The sequence below is a fragment of the Parastagonospora nodorum genome, assembly GCF_000146915.1.
Source record: "Parastagonospora nodorum SN15 chromosome Unknown scaffold_3, whole genome shotgun sequence".
Lineage (NCBI taxonomy): Eukaryota > Fungi > Ascomycota > Dothideomycetes > Pleosporales > Phaeosphaeriaceae > Parastagonospora > Parastagonospora nodorum.
Window position 1 is genome coordinate 1044431 of NW_001884551.1, and position 23371 is coordinate 1067801.

Here is a 23371-nt window from a genome sequence, read left to right on the forward strand (position 1 = left end):
TTTGATCCTATGGCAGATCCTGACGAGCAAAGACACCTTCTCTCCGTTCTGGATTCATTTCGGTAGGTATCTACGAAGATCGTTAAGGAAAAGTAGAGCGAACACTAAACCCTGACCAGGTCCTACCGGCGGCTGGCTCACTTCAACGGTACTCATGTTCGACGACAAGCTTTCTATTCGCTACCGCAGGAACACTGGATGCTCCTCTCCAAACCACCATTTTCGATTCTAGAAACCTTCTCCAAGCTTGATGACCTGATCGACGGCAACGCAGAGTTGGCCGAAGCTATCTTCAAGGCTGGCTTCCAAGCGTTCTTAGCACCCACTCTTGATAGTGAGTGGGTCGCCTCCATTGTGCCCGAAAAGTATGTCTGTGATGAGTACCAGATCTACTCCATCGTTATGGATCATATGAATGTGAAGACATCAAAAAACGACATGGAAAAAGCGCGGAGTTGCATCAACCAATTCTATCGAGAGTGGAGTGAAGAGGGGCAAGTCGAGCGGTCGAAGTGCTTTGATCCCGTCATCTCAGCCCTACAGACTGAATTCAGTCTACGCAAAGAAGATCAGCCCGAACTTGATCGATCTTCCATGAACGTGCTTGTACCTGGTGCTGGATTGGGCCGATTGGTCTTTGACATATGTCGTGCTGGGTTCAGCGTTGAAGGTAACGAGATCTCGTACCACGAACTGATGGCTAGTTCCGTCATACTCAACCACACGCAAAATGTTGGCCAATTCAGAATTGCCCCCTTTGCATTGAGTTGCTCAAACCACATCTCTCGCACGGACCAGCTCCGTACTATACAGATTCCCGACGTACATCCAAGCACCGAGCTGGCAAGTGCTAATCAGTCCAATGTACCGGCTCATGAACGCATGAGCATGGCCACAGGCGACTTCTGCATCCTTTACAGTCAGGCCGAGTACGCGAACACTTTTGATGCTGTAACTTCAGTCTTCTTCATCGATACTGCTCCAAACATTATCCGTTATATCGAAACCGTACGAAATTGCCTCAAGCCTGGCGGCTTATGGGTCAATTTGGGACCACTATTGTGGCACCATGCGCCGCACAAGGATGATGATGACGAGAGAAAAGAGAAAAGGACTAGAAATCAAGTTGACGATGCCGGCATTGGGGACCCTGGCTCAATTGAGCTTAGCAATGAAGAAGTTCTTGCTCTTGTACAACATTTTGGGTTCACGATCGAGAGGGAAGAAATTGGCAGCTTTGAGACAGGGTACATGACGAACCCCAAAAGCATGCTGCAAAGCAACTATAGACCAGCATCCTGGACAGCAAGGAAAAAGGAGGATGACAGCTTGAGCTAACCACGATCTCCTCGGGGCGATGATTATCCCTGCGTTGCAATATACAAAGGGTCCGAGAACGATCACAATCAATGTACGTGCTCGAGAACATTTTAACCGATCATAGCTGGCCTGCCTGACTGCAACCGATCTTGCTCTTGCGAGAAGCTCGTATAACTTCTTGTGCGATTCTACCACCTTCGCCGCAATGGATATCGAACCAGTTTTCGATGTGCAAGCGGGGTTCTTCTAACCCCACATTCTGTTATGTACCCCGAGCTAATGTGTGGCGCGCAGAGTGTGGTACAGGAACTACTCCCGGCGGTAAAAGTTTAGCGAGCTGGCCCGTGCCTCTAATCAGCAAAGTTCCAAACCTAACAATATGCGATGGATAAATGACGCTGGCTGCTCCTTCGACGAATTTGGCCGCAAATATGTTTCAGCGCAGGTGTGCGGCCGCGAAATGAGCTACTTGATGCATTCGAATATGTACTGTGAGTAGCTCGCGCAGATTTGGCCGGCAGCATGAAGACCATCTCTGGGTTCAAGCCCGTGGCTAACATTTGGGTACCCACGTCACTACTGCTTGCCGAACGTTGCTGGAGATGAGCCGCCGGGTATGTGAGCTTCGCATCACCAAGCATTGACCACCGTGTATCTTACGTTGGCAAGCTTTGGTCGATCACTGACTCGTGCGTCAGCATGTAGGTACGGATAGGACTATGATTATCACAATCCAACTGACTATAAAGACTGAGCAATAGTCCAGGTCTCCAATGGCAAGTCGTTGAGCCATTCAGCTACTCCTGTCAGACAAACTCGCAACAATGCTGTCCCTTCTTTTGACTAGCACTCTTCTTTTGGCGCAGAAGGCCTTCGCACAGTCTTGCGTTTCAGAGCCCAAGCCATGGGGTTTCTTTACCAACAATACCATTTACCAGACTACCGGAGTCGAGGGGATCACCTACCCTCGCTTCGTCGAGTTGGATGATGGCACTATCCTCGCCACCGGCTCGCTCTTAGGCCACACTCCTGGCTACTTCCCAATCCTCGAGAGTACTGATGGCGGTGCAAGCTGGGAGTACATCTCGGACCTTCGCGACCAAGTCAATGGTGCTGGCATGAGTGCGCAGCCTGCTCTTGCGAAGCTCACGAAACCCATGGCCGGCTATCCAGCTGGCACCATCCTGGCGAGTGGCAATAGCTGGCTCAACAATGCTACGAGAATCGACTTGTATGCCAGTACAGACAAGGCTAGGACTTGGGAGTTTGTAAGCCACATCGCTGAGGGTGGAAAAGCCAACACCACCAACGGCGAAACACCCATCTGGGAGCCGTATCTCTTGTGAGTCAATCCCATGTGTTATCAAGAAACGAGGTTCTAATGAACATATCAGGCAATACGAGGGCGAACTCATTGCCTACTACTCCGATCAGCGCGACCCCAAGCATGGTCAAAAACTCGCCCATCAGACATCCACAGATCTCAAGACCTGGGGACCTGTCGTCAATGATGTCACCTACGACCAATACATGGCTCGTCCCGGCATGACCGTCGTCGCCTATATCCCACCCCTCAAGAAGTGGATTCTCGTCCACGAGCTACCCGTTGGAAACTCTTCGTCCTACGGCTCTAACTATCCTGTGTACTATGTTATGGCCGACAAGCCTACGGAATTTGGAAATGAAAAGGGGCGCCCGATCGTCATCAACAATTCCACTGTACCCAATGCTTCGCCGTATGTCGTCTGGTCGCCCATCGGCGGACCAAACGGTACCATCATCGTCTCAGATGCCGACCGCCCACAGGTATACACCAACCGCTGGGGCGGTGCGGAAGACAAGTGGGAAGAGCATGGAACACCAGCCGGTTCTGTGTACTCGCGCGCAATCCAAATCTTCGAGAAGTACCCGAACAAGCTGATGATCTATGGAGGCGAGACGTACGACAATCTGCGCTCTGCACTGCACACGCCTTTGAGCGCGACGGTGGTCAGTCTGGAGCAAACTCTACGGACGAGCGTGAATGGGACCATTGGTGGAGCTGTGGAGGAGCCCTTCCCGGGAGTCCCTGTTGTTTTGAGTAATCCGTCTTAGGGAGGAGAGATGGTGAACTCAGGCGGCTTAGTAATGTGGCAGATTCCATAAGCTGTATTAGCAGTACAAATTCGACTATATAGAATGAGGCGATAACCAGGTATCGAAAGTGACGCATGTTTCATCATAACCTCGTAAATTGCATGCACGATGTGCAGGCAACCCGCTCGCTGAATTACGCTCAAGAACCCATCCCCTAATCCTTCTCCCCTCCCTACCTCATAACCGGCGCTCTACTCTCTCGATTGAATTCCATCCGACTACATAACCACTCCACCGCCTCCCTAACCCCCGTCCCCGTCAACGCACTACATGGCAACACCCTACTATCCCTCACATTCCCCCCCTTCTCCCCCTCAAACACCTTCCGCACAAACCCCTCTTTAATCCTCACCACCTCGACGCAATCCTCGCGATCCTGCTTATTCGCCAGAACCAAAATCGGCACGCCGCTCGTATCCTCATTCTCAAGCACACTCTCCAGCACCAATCTACACTCGTCCAATCGGCCCGTATCTAAATCCGACGACGGCGTGGATGAGAGCTCGGATAAAGTGGCGTTGCCCACGTCGCTGCTGTCAATGACGAAGACGATGGCATGGCACGAGGAGAAGTAGCTTTGCCACAGGCCGCGCAGGCTATGTTGCCCGCCGACGTCCCATATCTTGAGGTAGATGTTGGGTTTGGGGAGTTCGACGGTTGCGACGTTTTGGCCGACGGTGGGCACGGTTTTGAGGTTGGGGTGCGAGGGCGTGTAGGCGGCTTTTATCTGCTCGAGGAGCGTGGTTTTGCCGGCGTTGTCGAGGCCGAGGAGGAGGACGGAGTATTCTGTTGTGGGTGTTAGTGGGTGTGAGGGAGATGGACGTAGATTTGGAGGGAGGGCAGGGTGAAGGTCGGAGTCACGGACCTTCCTTGCTGGTGGCATGTAGATATATGGATTTGAAGAGGTGGTACATTATGGACGGGACGCCGCGTCCGACTGGTTCACATGGTTAACGTGGTGTTGGCGCGTGGGTGTGGAGAATGAGACCCACATGAGCTTGCGGGTGGCTTATCGATAAAGCTGTCCTTTCCCCATGCGCCTCATACATCATACCCATAACATGCTCCAGATAGGACTTCACATTCATTAGATGAAAGCAAGTTGAAAGAAGTATTGCTGCTGGCAACTTGCCCATCACATCGCCTTCCTCGGCGACATCTCATTATAATATTATACTAACAGTTACAGTGGTGATACACACCTGTCCGGCAGGCCCATAAGCCTACACCAATGTTACAACAAATACTGATACAATCATAAAGCGTCCGCGCATCGTGCGCAAGTTCGCTTCTGATCATATCCTCGCGAATTGCCGTCTATGATGTTACACTTGAACGCCATCAAGATAGATCCCAATCCCAATCCCAATCCGTGTTCCCAGGATTCCAAAACGCCTTGCTGAAAAGTGGAGTGTTGTTGTTACAATGTTCTTACACGACCTGAAAGTCCAGGTCTAGAGTCGATCGCATGAGCTTTTCGCAGCTCACGCCATCTATTACCATGCGCGCGGGCATTATTATGGATTACTTTAGTTTGCTTGGGTTTGGCGACATGGGGAAGAGGCGACACCCGTCCTTCATCTTCTTCGCGAAGACCAAGTACGCCTGGAGCGCTTCGACTTGTGTCGCGTACGTCTTCTCGCGGTTCATCCACATCTTCAGGTACTTGTCCGAACTCAGGTCCTTGAGCGCGGCATACCACTGCCGGTCCTTGGATGTCTGTCGACACACGACTGCGAGGTTCTTGCCGCCGAGTCCCGTCACGCCGCTTACTAGCTTTAGGCACGAGGCCTTCAGCTCGGTGATCTCGTCCGAAGGCTTCTCCTTTGGCGACTCGTCGTCGGTCGAGCCATCGGATGACGAGCTGCTCGCGATTCTAGAGAAGAAACTTGAGCGCACGGGTGTAGAGGGGACGCTCTTCGTCGCCGCGGGTTTCGAAGGCGTCTTCTTCGAGGAAGGGACGGTTTTCGCTGATTCGGTTCGCGACGGCTTCGGTCTTGATGGCGCGTCCTTTTCCTTGTCTTTCGACGAGCCGCTCTTCGATGTCTTCGTTTTCGGCGACTTGGGCGGTTCCGTCTTCGATCGCGACAGCTTCGGCGGCGCGCTGTCTGGGAACGCGCCGATGGGAGCTTTTGGCGAAGTTTTCGCAGGCGCAGGTTTGGACGCGGCAGGTTTCGAGGATGATGCCTTTGGTGATGTGGGTTTTGACGGAGCGATTTTCGGCGAAGGAGGTTTAGATTGGGCAGCAGCTTTGGGCGGAGCAGCCTTTGGGATGATGACCTTGGGCGGCGGCGAGTTGATCTGCGCGGCCGGCGGTTGTGCGGTCAATTGCCCATTCGCTATTTGTCTCGCGCGTTCCTTGACACTGAGAAACATGTTGAAAAGCGATATAGATCGATTTGTTATCAAGCAATGTTGAATGCTATCGCGATCAGACGCTCCGGGGAACTCGATCGTTTTGATGGGAAATAGGCTGCCACGGCGCTCCGGCCATCCTGCGCACACCCCAGGGCCTGCTAACACAACACAGCCGAGATTTGGCTGACTACTACTGGTAGCATTTCAGGAGATGTGGCAAACTGCGGAAGGTTGCAATTAGACCCGCGCACGTTGTGCCTGCTGGGCGGTGCGGCACGGGAACCGGTGGGCGGACGAGGCCTGGAAACGGGCTGGGGGAGATTATAGGGGGTACGTCGTACAGAAGACGGGTTTTCGGAATGACAACAAACATTCTCTTCGCGAATACAGGTTCGGGTGTAAGATGTTTGTTTGCATGTTCCCGTCAGAGGTGGGTCGTTATGCAGAGATCGGCGAACGGGTGCGTGTGCTTTGCATGCAGTATGCACGACATGTGGACGGGGACATGGTTCTGCTGTCAGAAGTGCATCGCAACGGTGCGCTAACATAAGATTGGATGCGGCATCAACTCCTTTTCCGTTACTGTGTAAGCAAATCAAACATGAATTCGAATGCGCCAACCATAACTTGATTGAAGTAGGCAGCTTTATAGTTCCTGGCCCGTTTCAAGCTTGTATTCGTCTTGTACATAATTGGAAATATCGCCCACACCAAGAAGCCGGTCATCTCACCTAAATATGTATTTTACCTCTTTCTACCATGTCCCAGATTAATGGATTTCACCTGTGCACTTCATCATTGGCACCCGACTTCTACGATGTCGATTCGACAATATACCGATATATTCTCCCGCACCCTGAGGTAGTCTCCACCATCTGGCGTTGTGTAGCGTCGGAGGGTAGGTATACACGAGTGATATTTCCAAGGATCAAGCTGTAGAGGCCAGCGGTACATCATGGGGCACCTGCCGCAATCTACCCTGTTATCGTTTCCAGCCTTCCCTCGCTGTACATGCCCACATGCTGGGCATAGCGTTTTCTTCACATTCGGCGTGGCAGTCACAATCATACTCATCTCTACGATTTGTCCGGGCTGAGATTTCCGTTAGCTGTTATCATCGGCGCTCGGCCAGCAGGGGTCAGAACCTTGAAGGCATTTGCCCATGCTCCATTTAAGTCGATCTGTTTCTGCTGACAATGCTCGTACATGACGAAGAGTTGACGCCGAATCCTCACCAACGCATGGTATCCTTTCTCCTTGAAGCGTATCTCGAGCACTGCGAATAAGGCCTCGAAAGAGTTTATGAAATCGAGGTGGAATGGTAACCTATTTTCGTCGAAAGCATCGATCAGAATGATGGGTCTTCGTAACAAGATTTGCGCTGGTATCTCCTCGTGTGCTTGTACCATTCCTTTCACCTCGACCAGGTGAGTCTGAATGCTCTTCTGTTGCACGACTAATTGATCCATTGTTCTCTTCATCGCGTCTTTATCAGCCAGAACTTCTTGAAGAAGGCGAAACATGGTATGCTGCATATCTGGCGACAAGCCACTGTATTTTCACATCAGCCGCGAAGCGAATATGCCACAAAGGAAAGCCTCACTGTTTCATTTGCCTTTGTATCTCGTCCATTTGAGATGAAAGCGTCGAGATGGCTTGGCTACTCGAAGCCGTACAGGCTTGCACATCGGCCAAGGAATGCTGTTGTGCATTATGTAAATTCTTCATTTCCTCACTGAAACTTTCTTGCAGCTGCGTACTGTCGTCCAATCTGGTGGCGAGGCTGTGAACATCTGCCCTGGTGGACTTTGCAATCTTTCGGTCCTGAAACTGGGCGCTTCTGCTACCAGTTAGCCCTGATGTTGATCGCGAATTCAATGATACTCGCATCTGGAAGACTGCCAACTGAAGCTGTAATGCACTGACGTGGACCTCGAGATGGTCCCTAAATTTCCGCACATCATCCTTCTTAGTTAGGGAATACTGTATCTGTAGGACCGCAAATTGTACCCCTGTTTGTTCCTCCTCGACCAGTTTTCAGCAACTCAAACTTCTTAAATCCGACCAAGAACCTTTTGACACACTCTTTGCAATTGGCTACCTCATCGCCCACTGCAATCTGATGCTGCGGTGCAGAAAATTCACCCGCCGCATCCAGCGCCTTCTCTAATACATCGAGTGCCTGTCGAAGCTCCGAGTAATCCGCCTTTGCACCTCGCGCATCGGAAAGAGAATCAACTACACTTTTCAGCAGCTTGATGCCGGCAATGAAGTCGCCAACCGAAATGCCGAATGGTACGACCATGGCCGCTTCAATGATCAGCCCTGCTCCTACAAACCACCACGGGTCTTTTTTCGCTAATGCTTGATTTTCCTAAATGTTGCAATGGAAGTCGAAGAAGGGAAGTCCTTTAGTGAACACAAAGAAAAGGCGCTTGAAACGGGCGTGAAGATACCCAGGCACAGCTATCGGGCTGTACATTTCCTTGGCGACAGCTGATGATGTGGCGGGATTACAGCCTTACCATTTGGCATGTGTATGCAAGTTCTCGGCTGAGCATCCAATGAACAGCAAGATCGTTTGGCATCGCATTTGTACAGATCATTGAGTGATAGTATAGCGTAGGAATGTTTCCGAACTGATACACGGACAGGAGGTACTTTGGAATTGTCAGCCACTATTGTACCACAGTATGGTACCCTTCAAAAGCTAAGTAGGACTTCCGAAACATGAGTACTCACCACTAAGTTGAGGCAGCCGCGAACCATGAAAAGGCCGCGCACGCACCTTACTAGATATCAATGACTCATACAATCTCGAAAGAATTAAAAGATATGATTCGCCCTTCCAACACGTATTCTCGCGAAGCCGCTTCAACTTCACCAGGCAAGCCAACTGCTGAGATCTGGAGACTCATGTATTCTCTTCTTTACCTAAACAATTCTCAGCCACAGAAAATCTCCGTGAAGACTATCTATGACTGATGCAGCGTCACACGTCGTTGCACCTACAGCAACACACACGCACACCATGATCCTCTTGCATGGTCGCGGAAGCAACGCCGCCGAGTTCGCCTCTGAATTCTTCGAGAGCCAGGCCAGCGATGACCGTTTCCTTACACAAATCTTCCCAGGCTACAAATGGGTCTTTCCATGTGCTGCTATCCGATATGCGCAGAGCGAAGAAGAGGACATGCATCAGTGGTTTGACATGGTCTCGGTGCAAAAACCTTGTCATGATCCGGAGAACATACAGATTCCCGGTATGCGAGAAAGCGTATCTTTGATCAGTGATATCATCAGGAAAGAGGCAGTTGAGATAGGAGGTCTGGATAAGGTGTTCTTAGGCGGCATCAGTCAGGGATGCGCAACGGCGATTTCAGCACTCTTGACAGTTCAGGATCGGATAGCGGGTTTCATTGGGTTCAGTGGCTGGTGTCCATTTAGCAAGGTTGTTTCCGACAGCCTGTCTGGAGATTCGGACAACATGCGAGCGCTCTCGACGTGGTTACAAGAAAGACGATCCTCTTCTCGTGCCGCGGGAGCTCCATTGGAAGTATCGGAAATTACATCGTCTTTGTTGACGCCCGTGCTGCTTCAGCACGCAAAAGATGATGGAGTGGTGCCGGTAGCCCTGGGCCAAGATTTGCGCAACAAGCTAGCGGTTCTAGGGACAGATGTTCAATGGCGTGCATATGAAGAAGGTGGTCATTGGATCAACGAGCCTAACGGGATCGACGACATGATCAATTTCATCAATTCAAGCGCGAAGAAGTAGCTAAATCATACGAACCTCAGTCGCTTGGTGCCGCCAACAAATTCGCCAGAGGACGTGGTTTGACACTGACCAGCCAGTTTACCAACTCCATAGCTAGTGCTTCAGGTTGGTCGTACATGATAAGATGTCCGGCGTCCTCAATCCGCACCACTCTTTTCGCATTAAGCGCCATTGCAAGCCGCTCAGCAGTCTCGACCGGTATCCATTGGTCCTGCTCACCCCATACGATTTGAACAGGTATCTCGCTTCCGATTGACCAATAGAGATGCTCGACATCCTCCGTAGTTCGCGAATTCGCCTGACAAAGCTGACGAACAAACGCAACCTTCCCGTCTTCGTACTTCCAGCGCCCTTTGAGCATCTCCATGGTCTCTGAGGACAAGTCTTTGAAAGCGGCGTCCCGTATGTACGACTCTAATATGCCCTCGAAGACACTGTCTGGTAGGTTCTCGAAGATTTGGGGGTTCTCAGCGACGGTCTTGAACAGTGGCTGGCCAAAGGGTCCTATCGCGACGACATCGATCAGACAAAGGCTTGCGAATTGACAGGCATGGATCGAGAAGGCGCGCAGGGCCATCAAGCCCCCATGGTCGTGCGCAATAACATGAGGCTTCCAGTTCCCATGCAAATTATCCCACTCCTTGTACAGCGCTGCGAAAGCCCGAGACTGCCTCTCCAAGTTGGCATCGAGCCTTTCCACCTCAGTTCTGGAAGAGTCGGATTCTCCGTATACTTCTTCCTCTGGTGGTGAATCGCCGAAGCCGGGGCTATCGAAAAGAAAGACGTGGTAATGCCTGGCAAGGGCTAGGGCAAGAGGTTTCCAGACGCGTGAGGACCATGGGGTGCCGTGAATAAGAATGACTTGTTGGCGGCCAATACAGCCGAAGGAGCACCATTTGATGTTGTAGTGATGCGTTCTTTGGGTTGTCTGAAATGACCAGTGGAAGGTTTTAGTCAAAGCAGTTGGATCTATATTCTCGGTAGCCATAGTAGACATGTTGGTAGAGCGGAAGATGTGTTTGAATGTTGTTCAGAGCAAAGTGGGTTTGGCAGAAGTTATTATAGTTGTTGCGGAGATTCCTGTGAAGGGTCTACATACGTAGAAGTGACCATGCTGCCCGCCTAGGCGAGCCTTGGAAAGAGCATGTGTGCTTTCGAAGGCACGAATCGTCAATCTGATCAAATGCCAGCAGAGCCATAATTGGACATATACAGCACAAGATCCGACAATCAGAGTATGGATCTGCGTGCTTGATAATGCGATGATGAAGAATGCACTGATGTCATTGTGGTTCTTAAAGTGACCAATGAGCCACTAGCGTCAACGCCGTTGGCGTGATTGAAGTTTGCCGGAGGACGGGTGAACTCAAAACACCACCTCCCCTAATTCATGTCGAACGCCGGGCTTACCCGTTGCAAACCATTGTACAGACGCCGCCTGAGACGCGCATGCTGTCTTGCCCGAAGTCATGATCATCCTCAGACTGCAGCTTGAGCCCGAGCGCTGAATGCGCTCAGCATGGTCATGTTTTTATTCAAAATGTTGTCACTCTTGGTCTTGATATGTATGCATCAACCGCAGGATTGGAGTGCCTTTATACGTCGGAATAGCAGTCCACAACACATACGGATTGCGAACTATTCCAGAAAACGTTTGCAAAGAAGCATATAACAATCTGACCAAGGTCGGAGGCTGCTATGATATCATCGACTAAGCTGTCAGGTTTTTCAGCCCCTATACATTACGAGTGACGGACATGATGTTTCCAGATCGCCACCCGAGCGAGGTCAGGTTCGAAAATTCCCCCAGAAACGATTACGATCCTTCACTTCCTGGAATCCTTGCAGAGTGAGCAACCTAGTTGCGATGCTCGATGAGCATGCCTCGTGACAGCTCGTCCGCAAACATTCGGAGACATCACAAATCTACTGTTAGCCTTGTACTTGGTCTACGGCGTCTCTCCCTCGTGTTCCATTATCTATCGTATTATACACAGTGAAAAGACCGGAGCTACAGCGAGCACGAACTCTATGAGGTCACATACCGCTAGTGCGGCCCTCCACGAGGTGAAAGTGAAAGAGCATGATCGAAGCTACCCAGCCTCCCGGATATATATATATCTCGAGTTACCCCAAGAATTAGCCCTCCTCTCCACAATCCTTCCCTCCGATCACCTCAACCTTCACGCCCGCCAGCACTCAGCATACAAAACCTATCGCATCTTCACTTCCTATCAACCTCCCCTCTTCGAAAACCACCAACAGTCCCTCCACCAAACAAAAAAACAATGGCCGGCATCAAGCGTAGCCGCGAAGAGTTCAGCGCCATTTCCGGAACATCTCCAGTACCGGCCGAGACCGGAGATGCCCACTACAGCCAACAAATCCCACCCAACCGCGAAAACGGCGACACGCATGCGAGGAAGAAGCTCAAAGTCAAAGACACCACCCCTCAAGAAGGTCAGGGGCTCGTGCCTCCCCTCGCGATTCCAAAGTCCGTAGCAGAGACACTTGCAGAACAGAAGAACACCGCTCAACAGAAGCGCCCGATTGCATCTGCAATTGCAACTAATGCGGATGAAGATACAAGTGATGCGTCAAGTGTGGATGGAGACAACAACCGGAATACACAGGTCGCACAGCAAGTTCCACTTGAGGCCCCGTTGCCAGTGGTAGAAAGAGTACCGACTCCAAGGGTACCGTTCACCCTCCTGGCTCCGGTTCTAGCCGCGGATATGGCCAATAATCCGTATGCCCCAACCGATTCCATTGCACGGCAGCACTACCTCCAGGAGGTAGGGCAGCTACAATTGCACCCCACACTGACTCCTCAAAACACGCCTCAGTCCAGAGTGTCACAACAAATTCGAGACGTTATCTACGAGAGGCTGTTCCTGGGCTTCACGAATGGCGAATGCATACCGACATATAATGCTCATGGAGGGAATGCTAATTCGGGTGCAGCCATCTCAAAGGTGACTTTGCCCGAGATGCCAAAGTGGTTCGCCGAAGAAGGTGTCGTTCTACCATGGTCAGCTCGCAAAGATTCTGACAAGAAGAGGCTAAAGGATCTAAAATTGGGACCGAAGAATTTTCCTGCACCACATGCGACCAAAGTCGCTGTCCCTGGAGCTGTGAAGGCTCCTAAAACATCAGCGACCACCCGAGCAAAGATCAATCCCACGACACCAACAGTTAGCAAGCCAGCCGAGAAAGTTCCTAATCCTGTCACTGCTGCAAGGGCAGATCCCGAAGATTTGCAGATGTCAGACGAGAATGAGTCCGTGGCGCAAGACCGCAATCGTGTAGATTCGCCACACGAGATGGGCATTGAGCGTGATGAGAATGAAGCCGAGACAGGACCACAGGTTGCCTTCGAAGGCCAACATGGCTTTTATGTGCCCCACTTGCTCGTCCGTGCGGGTATCAACACCTTTGCTGTTGGTGGCGATGGCAATGAAGCCATTGTCGAAATGGTCCTTGGTGGAGAGAAGTACAAGATCCACAGTAACGCGCTCTCCAAGCATTGCGGTTTGGTCCGAAACGGGCTTGAAGAAGGGTGCTTGTATGCAGATCCTGCACTGAATCTGGAAGGCCTTCCAAACCCCGTCATTGTTAGAGCCTTTATCAATGCCATCTCACCCACGCCGATGCCTGGCCTGCCAACGCACGATTTCGAGTTCGACGAGACATGCACATGCGAGCTATACGAAGCCCAAAGCCCACTGAATCTCGCCAAGCTTGAAGATGAAGCGTCAAATGTCACAATCAGGAAGATTATCTGGAACCTCGATTCGTGCATTCAGATGTACGACTTCGCAAAGACTCTAGACTGTACCATAGTCAAGGACATGGTCATTGACCGTATCTCGGAGATCTTGAGCGAAGACGAGGACAACACAGGAGATGAACAAATCGACCTTCGACTGCACGAACTCTGCGCTTGGTCCGTTGCCGAGGACGCGAAGATCCTTCGCGCCATTGCTGACCACCACATGGCACGACTTTGGCCGGAAGACGGTGAGAAGCCAGAGGATATGGAATGGCCGGAAGAGCTAACGGAGGAGCAAATCAAGGCCATCTACGAACTTTGCTTGATTAAAGAGGAGGATTAGCCAATATTTGAGACACCGCAGGACCACTGTTCGTGGTACCACACGCATAGAGAAGATGAGCCTTGCTACAAAGAGCTTGCAAAAGACTGGATGGCGGAGACACACGATATGCTCCCCAGTATGTATGCCGACCTTCGCAAGCGAAGCGCTGCAAGGAACAAGAAAGAGGCTGAGGAGCACCGAAAGGTATACCCACGCTCAACACACAATCGGCGCCTCTATATACTCCAGGGCGAATTCATGCAGTGGTCACTCAGACAAGAAGAGATGATCGCGACAATCTGGTGCGAGGGTTACGCACACGCCATGACGATTCCATACGGCCCAGCTCGTGAGGCGGACAAGAAGCTCCGGAAATTGGAGCCTAAACTCAGAAAGCTGGAGTTTGATTACAACCGGGGCGTCAGGTATTATCTTGGACGCTTTGTGCTACACGATGGGACTCAAGACATCACATATGGCCGGGATAAGAACACTTGGCCGTACTCCAGTGGCAATTGGACATCCGAGGTCTTCAATGAGCAGGTGAAACCATCTCGACCGGTGACGAGTTCTTGGTAGGCATAGGGATGAAATGATCGGATGTTCAAGAGAGTTTATTTGGATACAGGCATATATGATATGGCCTACTTTGGTAACGCTGACTGTGAAAGGCTCTACACGCTGATTTAAGAGGGAGAAGGGATTTCAGCTTTTACAGAGTAGCTAGACCCAGGGAACGAACGCAACTTTTAATACATATTCTCTCCGGTGCAAACAAGTCTAAAATCATGACATCTGAGAGTTAAATGTTCATCCAGATGAGTACGTACAATCATCACAGGTACCTAGGTGTAATTCGCTATCAGACAAATATATGGGGTCTCATTAGGTACTGCTACCTGAGGCCCTTTCACCTCCCATTTTATAGATCATACCCACTTTTCTTAGCGATGCGCTCCGGCGACGTACCCGCTCCTGCCTTTACTTTGAGCCGTGTCGTCACGCTAACTGCAAACGCGCTCATAACATCTCTTCCTTTTCTCAACCACTCTACCAATCTCTTGACGCTTCTCCATCGCCCTACACACATACCTCCCATCAACTCGTCTACGACACCCGCTCGACCATGCCTGATCTCGCTAGTGTAGTAGCCGCCGACCCCTATAAACAGGCAGACGCCGCTAAGAGCTCTGGTATGGCGCTCTGCTCATTCAATACCACTGCCGCCACTGTGTCTTCTTTCGATGCGACCAAATTCGACTTCATGGGTCTGCCTCCAGAGTTGCGACTTCATGTGTACAACAACGTACAACACATCCTCCGGATCCAGTTACCTATCCGAAAGGTTAAAATCTTCACTCTTGATCTGGATCTCACTCTCTCGAAAATCAGTCGTCAGATCAAGCGTGAGAGAAGTTCAATACCGAAAGTCTCACGTCTGAAGCTCCTTCACACCATCGTGCTTCATGTAGACAATGATAAACTTTAAGAAAGTATGGATACCATGTTCTCAGCCTCTCGTCTCATTCAAGCTATCATAGACGGTGCATTTATGAGCAAATCCGATCCGTCGGATGGTTCAAAACGCATGGCTTTCCTGTGCGAATCACAATTGCAAACTTTTGCCTTGTATATTAGCCGTCATGTGAGAGTGTCCAGAGATATGGGGGAAGCGGATTCTGAGGCGGTGGTCATGGAGGCAGATTTTATGCGCAGCTATTTTAATCACGCTATATCGCAATTACGCGTTCACAAGATATTGGCCATTCACATACTTGTGGACATGGGAAGTGCTGCAGGATTTGAAAACCCGATTGAGTTCGCATCCTATTTCTGGGCAACCATGTCGGATGTCAATCAGCCCAGCCTGGACACTTGCCACGATTTACGTATCCAAGTCACCATTGTTGTTCAGTTGGGAAAAGCAGAGAAGACTCGCACCGCGATGGAAGACGCAACCATCCGCTCAAGATTCGATACATCTCATATTGAGTACACCGTTGAGGAGGTTGCTGGTGAGCTCAATATACTCACTTCGTAGCTTGGGATTGGCGTAAAAGAGCGCGAATGGGGACGATTTTCACGCACAACGGGCACGGGAAAGGGACAGGAGTTTTTAGTAAGAACGGAGTGTGATACAGCCTAATTAGCACGTGGTCTACTTCAAGTCACTCAGCCATTGCGCAAGCAACGTCTCTTGTTTTCAAGGGAGACATGTGACAGCGAGCTGGTCAAAGAACGTACGAATTCATATCCTGAGCCACACTAAGAATATAAATGTGCAATTACCACTAGTTTAAATACCGAGCTTCGAGTTCCCATTCATCTTGGAACCTAGCTGTATATGACCAAATGTTTACTTCCAATGATTGCTGGCGAAAGTACTTAGGCATTCCTGACACTGAAGTGCTGTAGATAATGACATGTATGAGACGCGGCAGAATTATAAATGAAATTGAAATGATAAGACAATGCACATTGTAACCGATAGTCGCAACACTAACACAACACATTACCAATTCGTGCAAGTATTAGTTCACCTCGAGAATTCATTGTTCATCAATGCATCTGCTTGTTAAACGGCACTTGCAAACACGCTAAGCAGTAATCGATGCCTTCCTATTCGGGGTACAAATACGCCCACCTGCAATCGACACCTGGCGTGAACCTACCAGATTAGGAATTACAAATGGCGCCAAGATCTTTAGCGCTGCAATCACGACTGCAAACACGAAAGTTGCGCATGGGTGAGTGAATTTGGTGCCAGGGTTGGAATGGTGAGAGTGAAGATGATTGAGGATGTACAACGTAGTGAAAGAACACAGCACTTTCACGGACTTGATTGCAGGTTAGTGTCATGCGAAGATTGGAACCTCAGAATGTGTGTGTGGTGATGTGTGTTCGTCAGATCGCAAGGTTCCCAAGTTCCTGGTAAAGAAGCGTGCAGACGAGGTTAGTGGTGTAGCCGTCCTCGATGTTACATATTTTGTTCCACGTGAAAGTCTCGTAGTGATGGTACAGCATTTAGTCATGCCACATTCCCTATATGCTTCTTATAACATGCCAGATCTTGCAGTATTTATAAAGGCCATGAAGTAGTATCTCGCGCTCACGCGGTGCTGATCCGCACTGAAAACTGTTCTGCTGGCTGCCATACTAATCTAGCCATTTTCTACCACTCCATCGTCCGCATACAGCCTTCCAGTACGCAGAAACAGCATGAATGAAACCTTCAGCTCTTGCAACACTTAGGCGCTGCTCGAATAGGCTGGTATTTCGTTCCTCGAAGTCGTTTGCAACATATTCGGCAGCCGGAACGGATGGTGCCCAATCCTTATCCCACTCAACAGATTCGATCTCTTCTCCACTTTGAATCTGCGTCGGAAACTCGCCATCATTCGCAATACTATTCTCGAGCCAAGGCTCTGCATCAAATTCCTCTTTTTCTCTCGGTGACATGAGTGCCATACGGAAGTGAACGTCCAGATTGTGCGCTGGCCATCGGAGCGCCTGCAAGCTTAGCTGCTGTGCTTCGTACAAAAGTTTGTCGTAGTGTAGGCGCAGCATGTACATCCTGAGGTAGGTCCATAGATCTTCCGTCGTTCCATGATCTCCGACTGTTCGTTCGTGGAAATCATTGCGTATGGCGATCTGTACTTCAGTGGTCTGGGTGTCAGGTTGCACCTCCTGCTTGCTCTCCTCACTCGACTTTGTGAGCTGATGATCCGACTGGGCGAGGCAACGAACTTCCTGGGTCGAACGAGACAAGCGGACTAGATAGCCGAGGATATCACAATCCATCCCGCTTGTGGTGACAATGATCTTTCGCGGTCGTTGTTGCAGCGTTTTGAGAGCCGGAAGAGCGTAAACACCGGCTTCCGAGTAGATTTGATGACATGTAGCGAGCAAGGCAACATTGTGTGCTTCATATACAAATATGACGGACGCCGCAGGCTTGTTGTGCTTCTGAGCGAGACATGGGTGAGAAGCTTGTGGACCTGTACTCATGCACTCCAACTCATGGTGTGTTCTTGTAACAGTTGCGAACACAACCTCGTACACGATTAGGCGTAATTCTGGTGGGAGGTGGAGGAAGGGGAAAGCGTGAAGGCGGGAGTCGGTGTCGGTGTTTGGTGGCGTTGACTCCATTGAGGGCACAGGCGGGTCGACATATAGTGACTGACTGGCCGAGTCGCGCGCCCAGGTGTCGTGAATGATTGAGGGTTGGAAGAGTTATGTAGGCCTGTAGAGGTAGGTGTGTTGTTTACATGACGTTCTTGCGTCACCAGGTAGGAGCCCTGGAGCGTCCCTGCCTATTTTCAAGTCATCCCCACTCCCACGTGGCTGGATATTTGACGCTTCGAATCTCGCCACGCTCTCACATTGCGATCATGCTTAAGGACCACAGGTGACCTCACCCGCACCAGCTCAACCCGTAATTCTTTCGCGACCAGTCGAGGCAGTGTGCATTGCGCTTCACTGACACCATCCCAATGACGGACCAGCCATTCCGATTCATGGACTTGCCCAAAGAGCTGCAGCTGATCGTATATGAGCACCTGCCTATAGTAACGGCACATTACAAGCTCGATGCGGAGTGGGACGGATGTAAGGAATTTGCAGATATGCGAGAAGCCTTCGAGAATGGCGACAATTACCTATCGCCCGGAGGAGTGGAGGTACCCAAGGATTCTACCATTGTCTTACACCGGAGTATACTCGGTGTTGCCCTACTCAGAACTTCCCTGGAACTCGCCTCCGAGGCTAGCGTCATACTTCAATCCAAACTCGAGGCCCTCCGCACATCACCATACCGTATCATCGCAAACTCGATCGCTCTGTTCCGCTAGACAACAGTAAAAATTATCAGGTGTCTCTCCCATAGTACTTATAGGGTTCAAAACGATATCAGGGTGATGGTAAACGAAGCTCACGATCTCTCTAATCATGAGTGTCTAGACACCAAGTGGAACTTCACTGAACGACATGTTCAGATTGCGGTCTTTAACGACTTTGCTGACAGCATGAACGCTGACTGGGACAAGTCAGATGAAAGGATGCGGCTTCTTGGATCTCAACTCCTACGGGAATGGGTTACAGAGGGCCATGTCATGGCACCACTGGCGCCTGGGCTCTAATGAGTTTCCTAAGACATCCCTCCGAGTCACCACCTGAATGGCGCTACTTTCGGCTCTTGAAAGACAGTCATACGCTAAAGGGTCTCCATTCACCCATGCCGTAAGTTACCAGGAAGGATCAGATACACCACCCCTGTATAGGGGTACCGACGAGCCCATTGAGACTGAAGAATAGGAGGACATCTGGGCGGAAGGCGAGAGGATTGTGACGGCTCGACAGCTTGCACAGTGAGAGGGGCCAACAGGTCCGAAGGTGCTTTCAGAGGACAGCTGTCAATTTAAAGACGAGCTTGAACAGACTCATCAACGCATCAGTGCAAATACTGAGCGCTAAAATGGTCTCATGGTGATCCAGCTTGACTGATTAGCCCTTGGATATAGCTCACAGCACGCTTGAACCGTTGCACGAATCATTGCATCAGGGCCATCAAAGCACTCGCATTGGCTCATGAATTGGAACCGTATGAAATGCATTCAACTATGTAGCTATAATCGTATCCCCCTTCGCCCATTCGATTACTCATCGAATAATTGCAAGCCTGTTTTGACTGTCAGCTGAGTCCAGTAAGAAAGGATGAAAGCAGATCAGAAAATGTCCCAAAGGCTCAGATTATGGTCATTGTTGTCGCTCATTCTAATCGGCAATTAAAACATAGAAAATAAAGTCATCATGTTGGTGCAGGTATTTGTGAGAAGAGAAAAGATCGTACTTACAAATATCTGTGGAGCTTGGCAGGCGTGACACCGGTGCCAGGTCAGAAGACACGGGTGCAGAGGGTGTCTTTCGACAGCACCACGGACAGCTCTGTCGCTAGCTTTGACACAACAAAGGTGTCTTGAAGCAGAGGTGCGCTTCTGGGTGTCCGACAAGGTTATCGCAACCGACAACCAAGGATGCTCTAGGACTATCTTGACCTGTGAGGCATCGCCGGTTTCTGACAACTGAGTGTTGGCCAATGAGCAGCGCGCTTGTAGCTTCACCCTACGAGTGTTGCTGGAGTTTACACGAGTAGGCAGTGGCGGCCGGTGTGCGCACGATCGAGACGCTGCAGAGAGCTCGCATAGAAGGTACGTCGTGGAATCTTGGGGTCGTTACTGAAGGGATCTGCTACTGTATGCTCAAGTAGCATTGATGTTAGTAGGTGTCACATCGCAATCGCTCTGATGTACTCCTCAAATATAGATGGTACACGCGATTTCTAGAATCCGAGACGTTGGGGAAGAGAAAAGTTCGAGCGCGATAAGAAGCGTCAGGCCCGGCGCTACAATTATCCGGTCACGGCCTTGGCATCGTAGCTTTCGATGTTGATGATCACTCCATCTTGCAGCAAATACCGAATCCTCCCATTGGAGGCCAAGACAACAAAATGCGGACTTCATACACATGCAGACAATGTCTGTCGCTTCTGAAGACCTCCCGATCGCAATTGAGGCCCTCGCAGCCCTTCCGACCGCTCACCCAAAATGTTTCTACGCAGCGGAACCACTCCACCAAAGGACCAGCAAACCCGAAACTCGCATTGCCAAAAAGAGCGCTCTCTACGACGCCTAACCGGAAGTTTGATAAGCCATTCGAGCCGTATGAATACATCGACCCCGAGGGTATTCGTCGGACATTGGTCCTGACGGAAGACAACCTGTTCAACTCTTTCACCGACTCGCCAATACCTCAAATACGCAAGCGGGCTGCGTTTATGCGACAACATGCATACTGCCCGCATCCTTCGCATAAGCCGACACGCGCGCCTCATAATTCTATGGACCTCGAAGCCCGCAAGTCATCCGAGACAGGTACCCCGCCAGCCCACGTAGACTTCGAATGCCCAGACTGCGGAATCCCGGTATATTGCTGTGAAGAGCATTGGGCGGACGACTATGAGGCACACTTAGAGGTCTGCGACGTCCTGCGACAATCGAATGAGGACGACCATGATTTGCGCAGTGGAAGGTTCTTCAAGGAATTCCAATTTGCCGAGCCGCAGATGGAGGAGATCTTGGTCAACATGACCAGTTGGGACACGTATCTGTACACGAGAGACTTCGATGCGCTGAACCGGGACCGCGAGATGCGACAGGCGACGAAGCTGTTGACATACCCAATCACGATTGCCAGCGTCTTGAACGAGTTGAGCCCGTACAATCTCAGGAAGAATGGCCGGATGACACCGGAGGGCTTGAAGAGCTTCAGTGGTGAGTAACCGCTCTAGACATGATTCCTGATTTCGACTAACATGACCAGCGCTACGACACACTCTCCATCCACCACGAACTGGAGGCGGCGACACTTGGAAGAACGCCAAGCTCGCCCCTCCCTCCGTACGCCTCTTCATCCTCGGTGCTCGTGCTGAGTCCTCTCTGCCTCGCGAGACATGGATGCAACTTGCATACCTCTTCCACCGCGTCCAATTCACGATAAACTTCATCGGTCCCGAGAGCATGGCGAACCGTGAAAAGGAACTGCCACTTCCCGAGCGCACACCTCTGAACCCCTTCGGCGCCGTCACCGAAGACCGCATATCGAATGCCATGAAGATCAGTACTTTCGTCGAACACTACCACACCTTGCACAAGTCTGGACACTTCTACCCATACGACCCGTACTTTGACTGCTTTGTCGTTTTCCACCCAGGATTCGGCAACCCAGCTGGGATGCACGAGTGGGAAGAGACGATCCCGCTTCTTCTAGAGACAAAGGTTCCGATCATCGCGACAGGATACAGCCCGTGGGACATGCAGCAAGACATCGACCTTCTGAACAAGCGGTACGGGAACGAGATTGACATGCTGCTGGAGCCTGGCGAGAATCTCTTCCGGAGCTTGAGATGGGACCTGAATGACCTCGACCCGCATGATGTGACTTGTAGCAACTGGGGCGTATATGCTTTCCGAGGAAAGAGATACGAGACTACGAAGAAAGAGCCAGAGGAAGAAGTACATAGCGAGCGCACCGCGTAGGTATATTTATAGGTATGTAACATATGTACAATACTCTATGTATCATTTGACATTGCACAACATGCACTGCGACATTGTCAGGGAATACTCACAGCTAAAGTGTCCTCACTTCCTCTGAGCGGTCCCACATGATTAGGAAGAAGTGATGATACTAACAATAAAGTCGCCGCCATGCGCTGCTATTCAACATTAGCCGACCCATGCCAACACCATATCTACCACTCTACTTGTCCTTCACCTCCTCCTTGTTGAAGTCACCACCGTCCCCTTCCAACGGAATATGATTCGTCCTCGAATCGTACACACTCCGATACGCCATTTTGTACGCCATATGCGCAAACAACGTCCCCACCAATGCCCCAAACACCACATCAACCGGATGATGCCATGCATCTCTGATCTTGCTGAGCGCAAACAAGATGGCGATACACCACGGCGCCACAAACAACACAAGTTTCCAATGATGCACCCTCTCCATACCATCTCCCCGCTCACTCCGCTCACTCCGCTCCCACGCCTTGTCTCCATAGTAATCCCGAAAGTGCCCACCCCTTGACAAGACCTTGAACTTCGCATTCAAATACAGCGCCAAGAACCCAAAGCCCGCGAACGCCGCGCACGAATGCCCGCTCGGAAAGGACATTTGCGCTTCCCTGACCTTATTCGCGTCGCCCCTGCAGACCTGGCTGGCCGTGTAAAAGTGCAAGTCGCCGTCTCGCAGCGTCGATAAACCAGGCAAGGAGGGCGGAATGCGCGGGTTGCAGATGGTGAGGAAGTGCGGACGTAAGCCGCCGATGAAGATCTTGATGAAGGATTGGAAGAGCGTTGCTGTAGAGAGGGCGTAGCCTAGGCCGATGAGCTGTGTGGCATATCAGTCACAGCCTACCATGCAATGAAAGGGACGGAGATTGTACAGCAGCATTCCCGTCCCCAAACCCTCGTGTGCCCCATAGCGCAATCGCGCCCATGATGGCCGCCGGCACTGCGAAACTTATGATCGCGCTCGTGATCGTGCTCACGTACTCGGAAAGATATGGCTGGCTGTGCTTCATGCCCCAGCTCGTTCTCTCGACACCACGAAAGAGCGGGAAGTAGCGTGGCAGTATCGGTTGGCAGAAGGCGTAGAGCAGTAGGGATGTGAGCAGGCAGAGAAGCTGCGTGCCAATATCGTACCAATTGTGGCGCAGGAAAGTGAGGAAGAGTGGGGGGTTGTGGAAGCCAGGGAGCCAATGATTATAATGGGAGGGATTGGGGTTGGCGGATTCGAGATCGTGTTTGAGGCTGGAAGGCGAGGTTGAGCGATTTGAGGTGGACTGTGGTTGACGGGAGGTTACGTGAGCCAGTTCAGCGGAAGATGCAGCTGGTTTGGCAGCATCGCTGGTGGAAGGCATGCTGGGCTAGTAATGTGGGCGATGATGCTGAACGCTTGGTGAGAGCAGACTTCGGTCGGGATGAATGTCCGCATCTATCGGACGATAGGATGTGGCAGCAACTTCTACATCCATGGCACATGTGGCTATACTGCTCGTTTGCATGCTCTTCCAGTAGTCGCTGCCATAAGCAAACTGCCCTTGCGGAGACGAGCTTGC

General features: G+C 50.9%; 15 protein-coding genes across 15 annotated transcripts; 9 read left to right on the forward strand and 6 right to left on the reverse strand.

Moving 5' to 3' along the window:
- Positions 1 to 198: 198 nt before the first annotated feature.
- On the forward strand, positions 199 to 1338 carry SNOG_02321 (hypothetical protein; the record flags this gene model as incomplete). Its single annotated transcript, XM_001792879.1, has 1 exon — positions 199 to 1338. The coding sequence occupies one exon, from the start codon at positions 199 to 201 to the stop codon at positions 1336 to 1338; it is 1140 nt and encodes a 379-aa protein (XP_001792931.1).
- A 413-nt stretch (positions 1339 to 1751) lies between these two features.
- On the forward strand, positions 1752 to 1926 carry SNOG_02322 (hypothetical protein; the record flags this gene model as incomplete). Its single annotated transcript, XM_001792880.1, has 2 exons — positions 1752 to 1767; positions 1820 to 1926. The coding sequence occupies 2 exons, from the start codon at positions 1752 to 1754 to the stop codon at positions 1924 to 1926; spliced, it is 123 nt and encodes a 40-aa protein (XP_001792932.1).
- Positions 1927 to 2144: 218 nt separating this feature from the next.
- On the forward strand, positions 2145 to 3414 carry SNOG_02323 (hypothetical protein; the record flags this gene model as incomplete). Its single annotated transcript, XM_001792881.1, has 2 exons — positions 2145 to 2662; positions 2715 to 3414. The coding sequence occupies 2 exons, from the start codon at positions 2145 to 2147 to the stop codon at positions 3412 to 3414; spliced, it is 1218 nt and encodes a 405-aa protein (XP_001792933.1).
- A 214-nt stretch (positions 3415 to 3628) lies between these two features.
- SNOG_02324 (hypothetical protein) lies at positions 3629 to 4370 on the reverse strand (the record flags this gene model as incomplete). Its single annotated transcript, XM_001792882.1, has 2 exons — positions 3629 to 4242; positions 4322 to 4370. 2 exons carry the CDS (start codon positions 4368 to 4370, stop codon positions 3629 to 3631), a joined length of 663 nt encoding a protein of 220 aa, XP_001792934.1.
- A 587-nt stretch (positions 4371 to 4957) lies between these two features.
- On the forward strand, positions 4958 to 5875 carry SNOG_20023 (hypothetical protein; the record flags this gene model as incomplete). The annotated part of the gene is made up of 1 exon (XM_001792883.1): positions 4958 to 5875. The coding sequence occupies one exon, from the start codon at positions 4958 to 4960 to the stop codon at positions 5873 to 5875; it is 918 nt and encodes a 305-aa protein (XP_001792935.1).
- SNOG_02325 (hypothetical protein) lies at positions 4981 to 5832 on the reverse strand (the record flags this gene model as incomplete). The annotated part of the gene is made up of 1 exon (XM_001792884.1): positions 4981 to 5832. One exon carries the CDS (start codon positions 5830 to 5832, stop codon positions 4981 to 4983), a length of 852 nt encoding a protein of 283 aa, XP_001792936.1.
- A 1015-nt stretch (positions 5876 to 6890) lies between the features above and the next one.
- On the reverse strand, positions 6891 to 8119 carry SNOG_02326 (hypothetical protein; the record flags this gene model as incomplete). The annotated part of the gene is made up of 3 exons (XM_001792885.1): positions 6891 to 7365; positions 7418 to 7654; positions 7899 to 8119. 3 exons carry the CDS (start codon positions 8117 to 8119, stop codon positions 6891 to 6893), a joined length of 933 nt encoding a protein of 310 aa, XP_001792937.1.
- Positions 8120 to 8845: 726 nt separating this feature from the next.
- Positions 8846 to 9592, forward strand: SNOG_02327 (hypothetical protein; the record flags this gene model as incomplete). The annotated part of the gene is made up of 1 exon (XM_001792886.1): positions 8846 to 9592. The coding sequence occupies one exon, from the start codon at positions 8846 to 8848 to the stop codon at positions 9590 to 9592; it is 747 nt and encodes a 248-aa protein (XP_001792938.1).
- Positions 9593 to 9608: 16 nt separating this feature from the next.
- Positions 9609 to 10589, reverse strand: SNOG_02328 (hypothetical protein; the record flags this gene model as incomplete). Its single annotated transcript, XM_001792887.1, has 1 exon — positions 9609 to 10589. The coding sequence occupies one exon, from the start codon at positions 10587 to 10589 to the stop codon at positions 9609 to 9611; it is 981 nt and encodes a 326-aa protein (XP_001792939.1).
- Positions 10590 to 11880: 1291 nt separating this feature from the next.
- On the forward strand, positions 11881 to 14268 carry SNOG_02330 (hypothetical protein; the record flags this gene model as incomplete). The annotated part of the gene is made up of 2 exons (XM_001792888.1): positions 11881 to 13684; positions 13763 to 14268. The coding sequence occupies 2 exons, from the start codon at positions 11881 to 11883 to the stop codon at positions 14266 to 14268; spliced, it is 2310 nt and encodes a 769-aa protein (XP_001792940.1).
- A 547-nt stretch (positions 14269 to 14815) lies between these two features.
- Positions 14816 to 15730, forward strand: SNOG_02331 (hypothetical protein; the record flags this gene model as incomplete). Its single annotated transcript, XM_001792889.1, has 2 exons — positions 14816 to 15095; positions 15204 to 15730. The coding sequence occupies 2 exons, from the start codon at positions 14816 to 14818 to the stop codon at positions 15728 to 15730; spliced, it is 807 nt and encodes a 268-aa protein (XP_001792941.1).
- A 1115-nt stretch (positions 15731 to 16845) lies between these two features.
- SNOG_02332 (hypothetical protein) lies at positions 16846 to 17838 on the reverse strand (the record flags this gene model as incomplete). Its single annotated transcript, XM_001792890.1, has 1 exon — positions 16846 to 17838. One exon carries the CDS (start codon positions 17836 to 17838, stop codon positions 16846 to 16848), a length of 993 nt encoding a protein of 330 aa, XP_001792942.1.
- Positions 17839 to 18182: 344 nt separating this feature from the next.
- On the forward strand, positions 18183 to 18539 carry SNOG_02333 (hypothetical protein; the record flags this gene model as incomplete). The annotated part of the gene is made up of 1 exon (XM_001792891.1): positions 18183 to 18539. The coding sequence occupies one exon, from the start codon at positions 18183 to 18185 to the stop codon at positions 18537 to 18539; it is 357 nt and encodes a 118-aa protein (XP_001792943.1).
- Positions 18540 to 20187: 1648 nt separating this feature from the next.
- SNOG_02334 (hypothetical protein) lies at positions 20188 to 21805 on the forward strand. The gene is made up of 2 exons (XM_001792892.1): positions 20188 to 21017; positions 21067 to 21805. The coding sequence occupies exons 1-2, from the start codon at positions 20195 to 20197 to the stop codon at positions 21780 to 21782; spliced, it is 1539 nt and encodes a 512-aa protein (XP_001792944.1). The 5' UTR covers positions 20188 to 20194; the 3' UTR covers positions 21783 to 21805.
- Positions 21806 to 22005: 200 nt separating this feature from the next.
- On the reverse strand, positions 22006 to 23173 carry SNOG_02335 (hypothetical protein; the record flags this gene model as incomplete). Its single annotated transcript, XM_001792893.1, has 2 exons — positions 22006 to 22641; positions 22697 to 23173. 2 exons carry the CDS (start codon positions 23171 to 23173, stop codon positions 22006 to 22008), a joined length of 1113 nt encoding a protein of 370 aa, XP_001792945.1.
- Between the last annotated feature and the right edge of the window lie 198 nt (positions 23174 to 23371).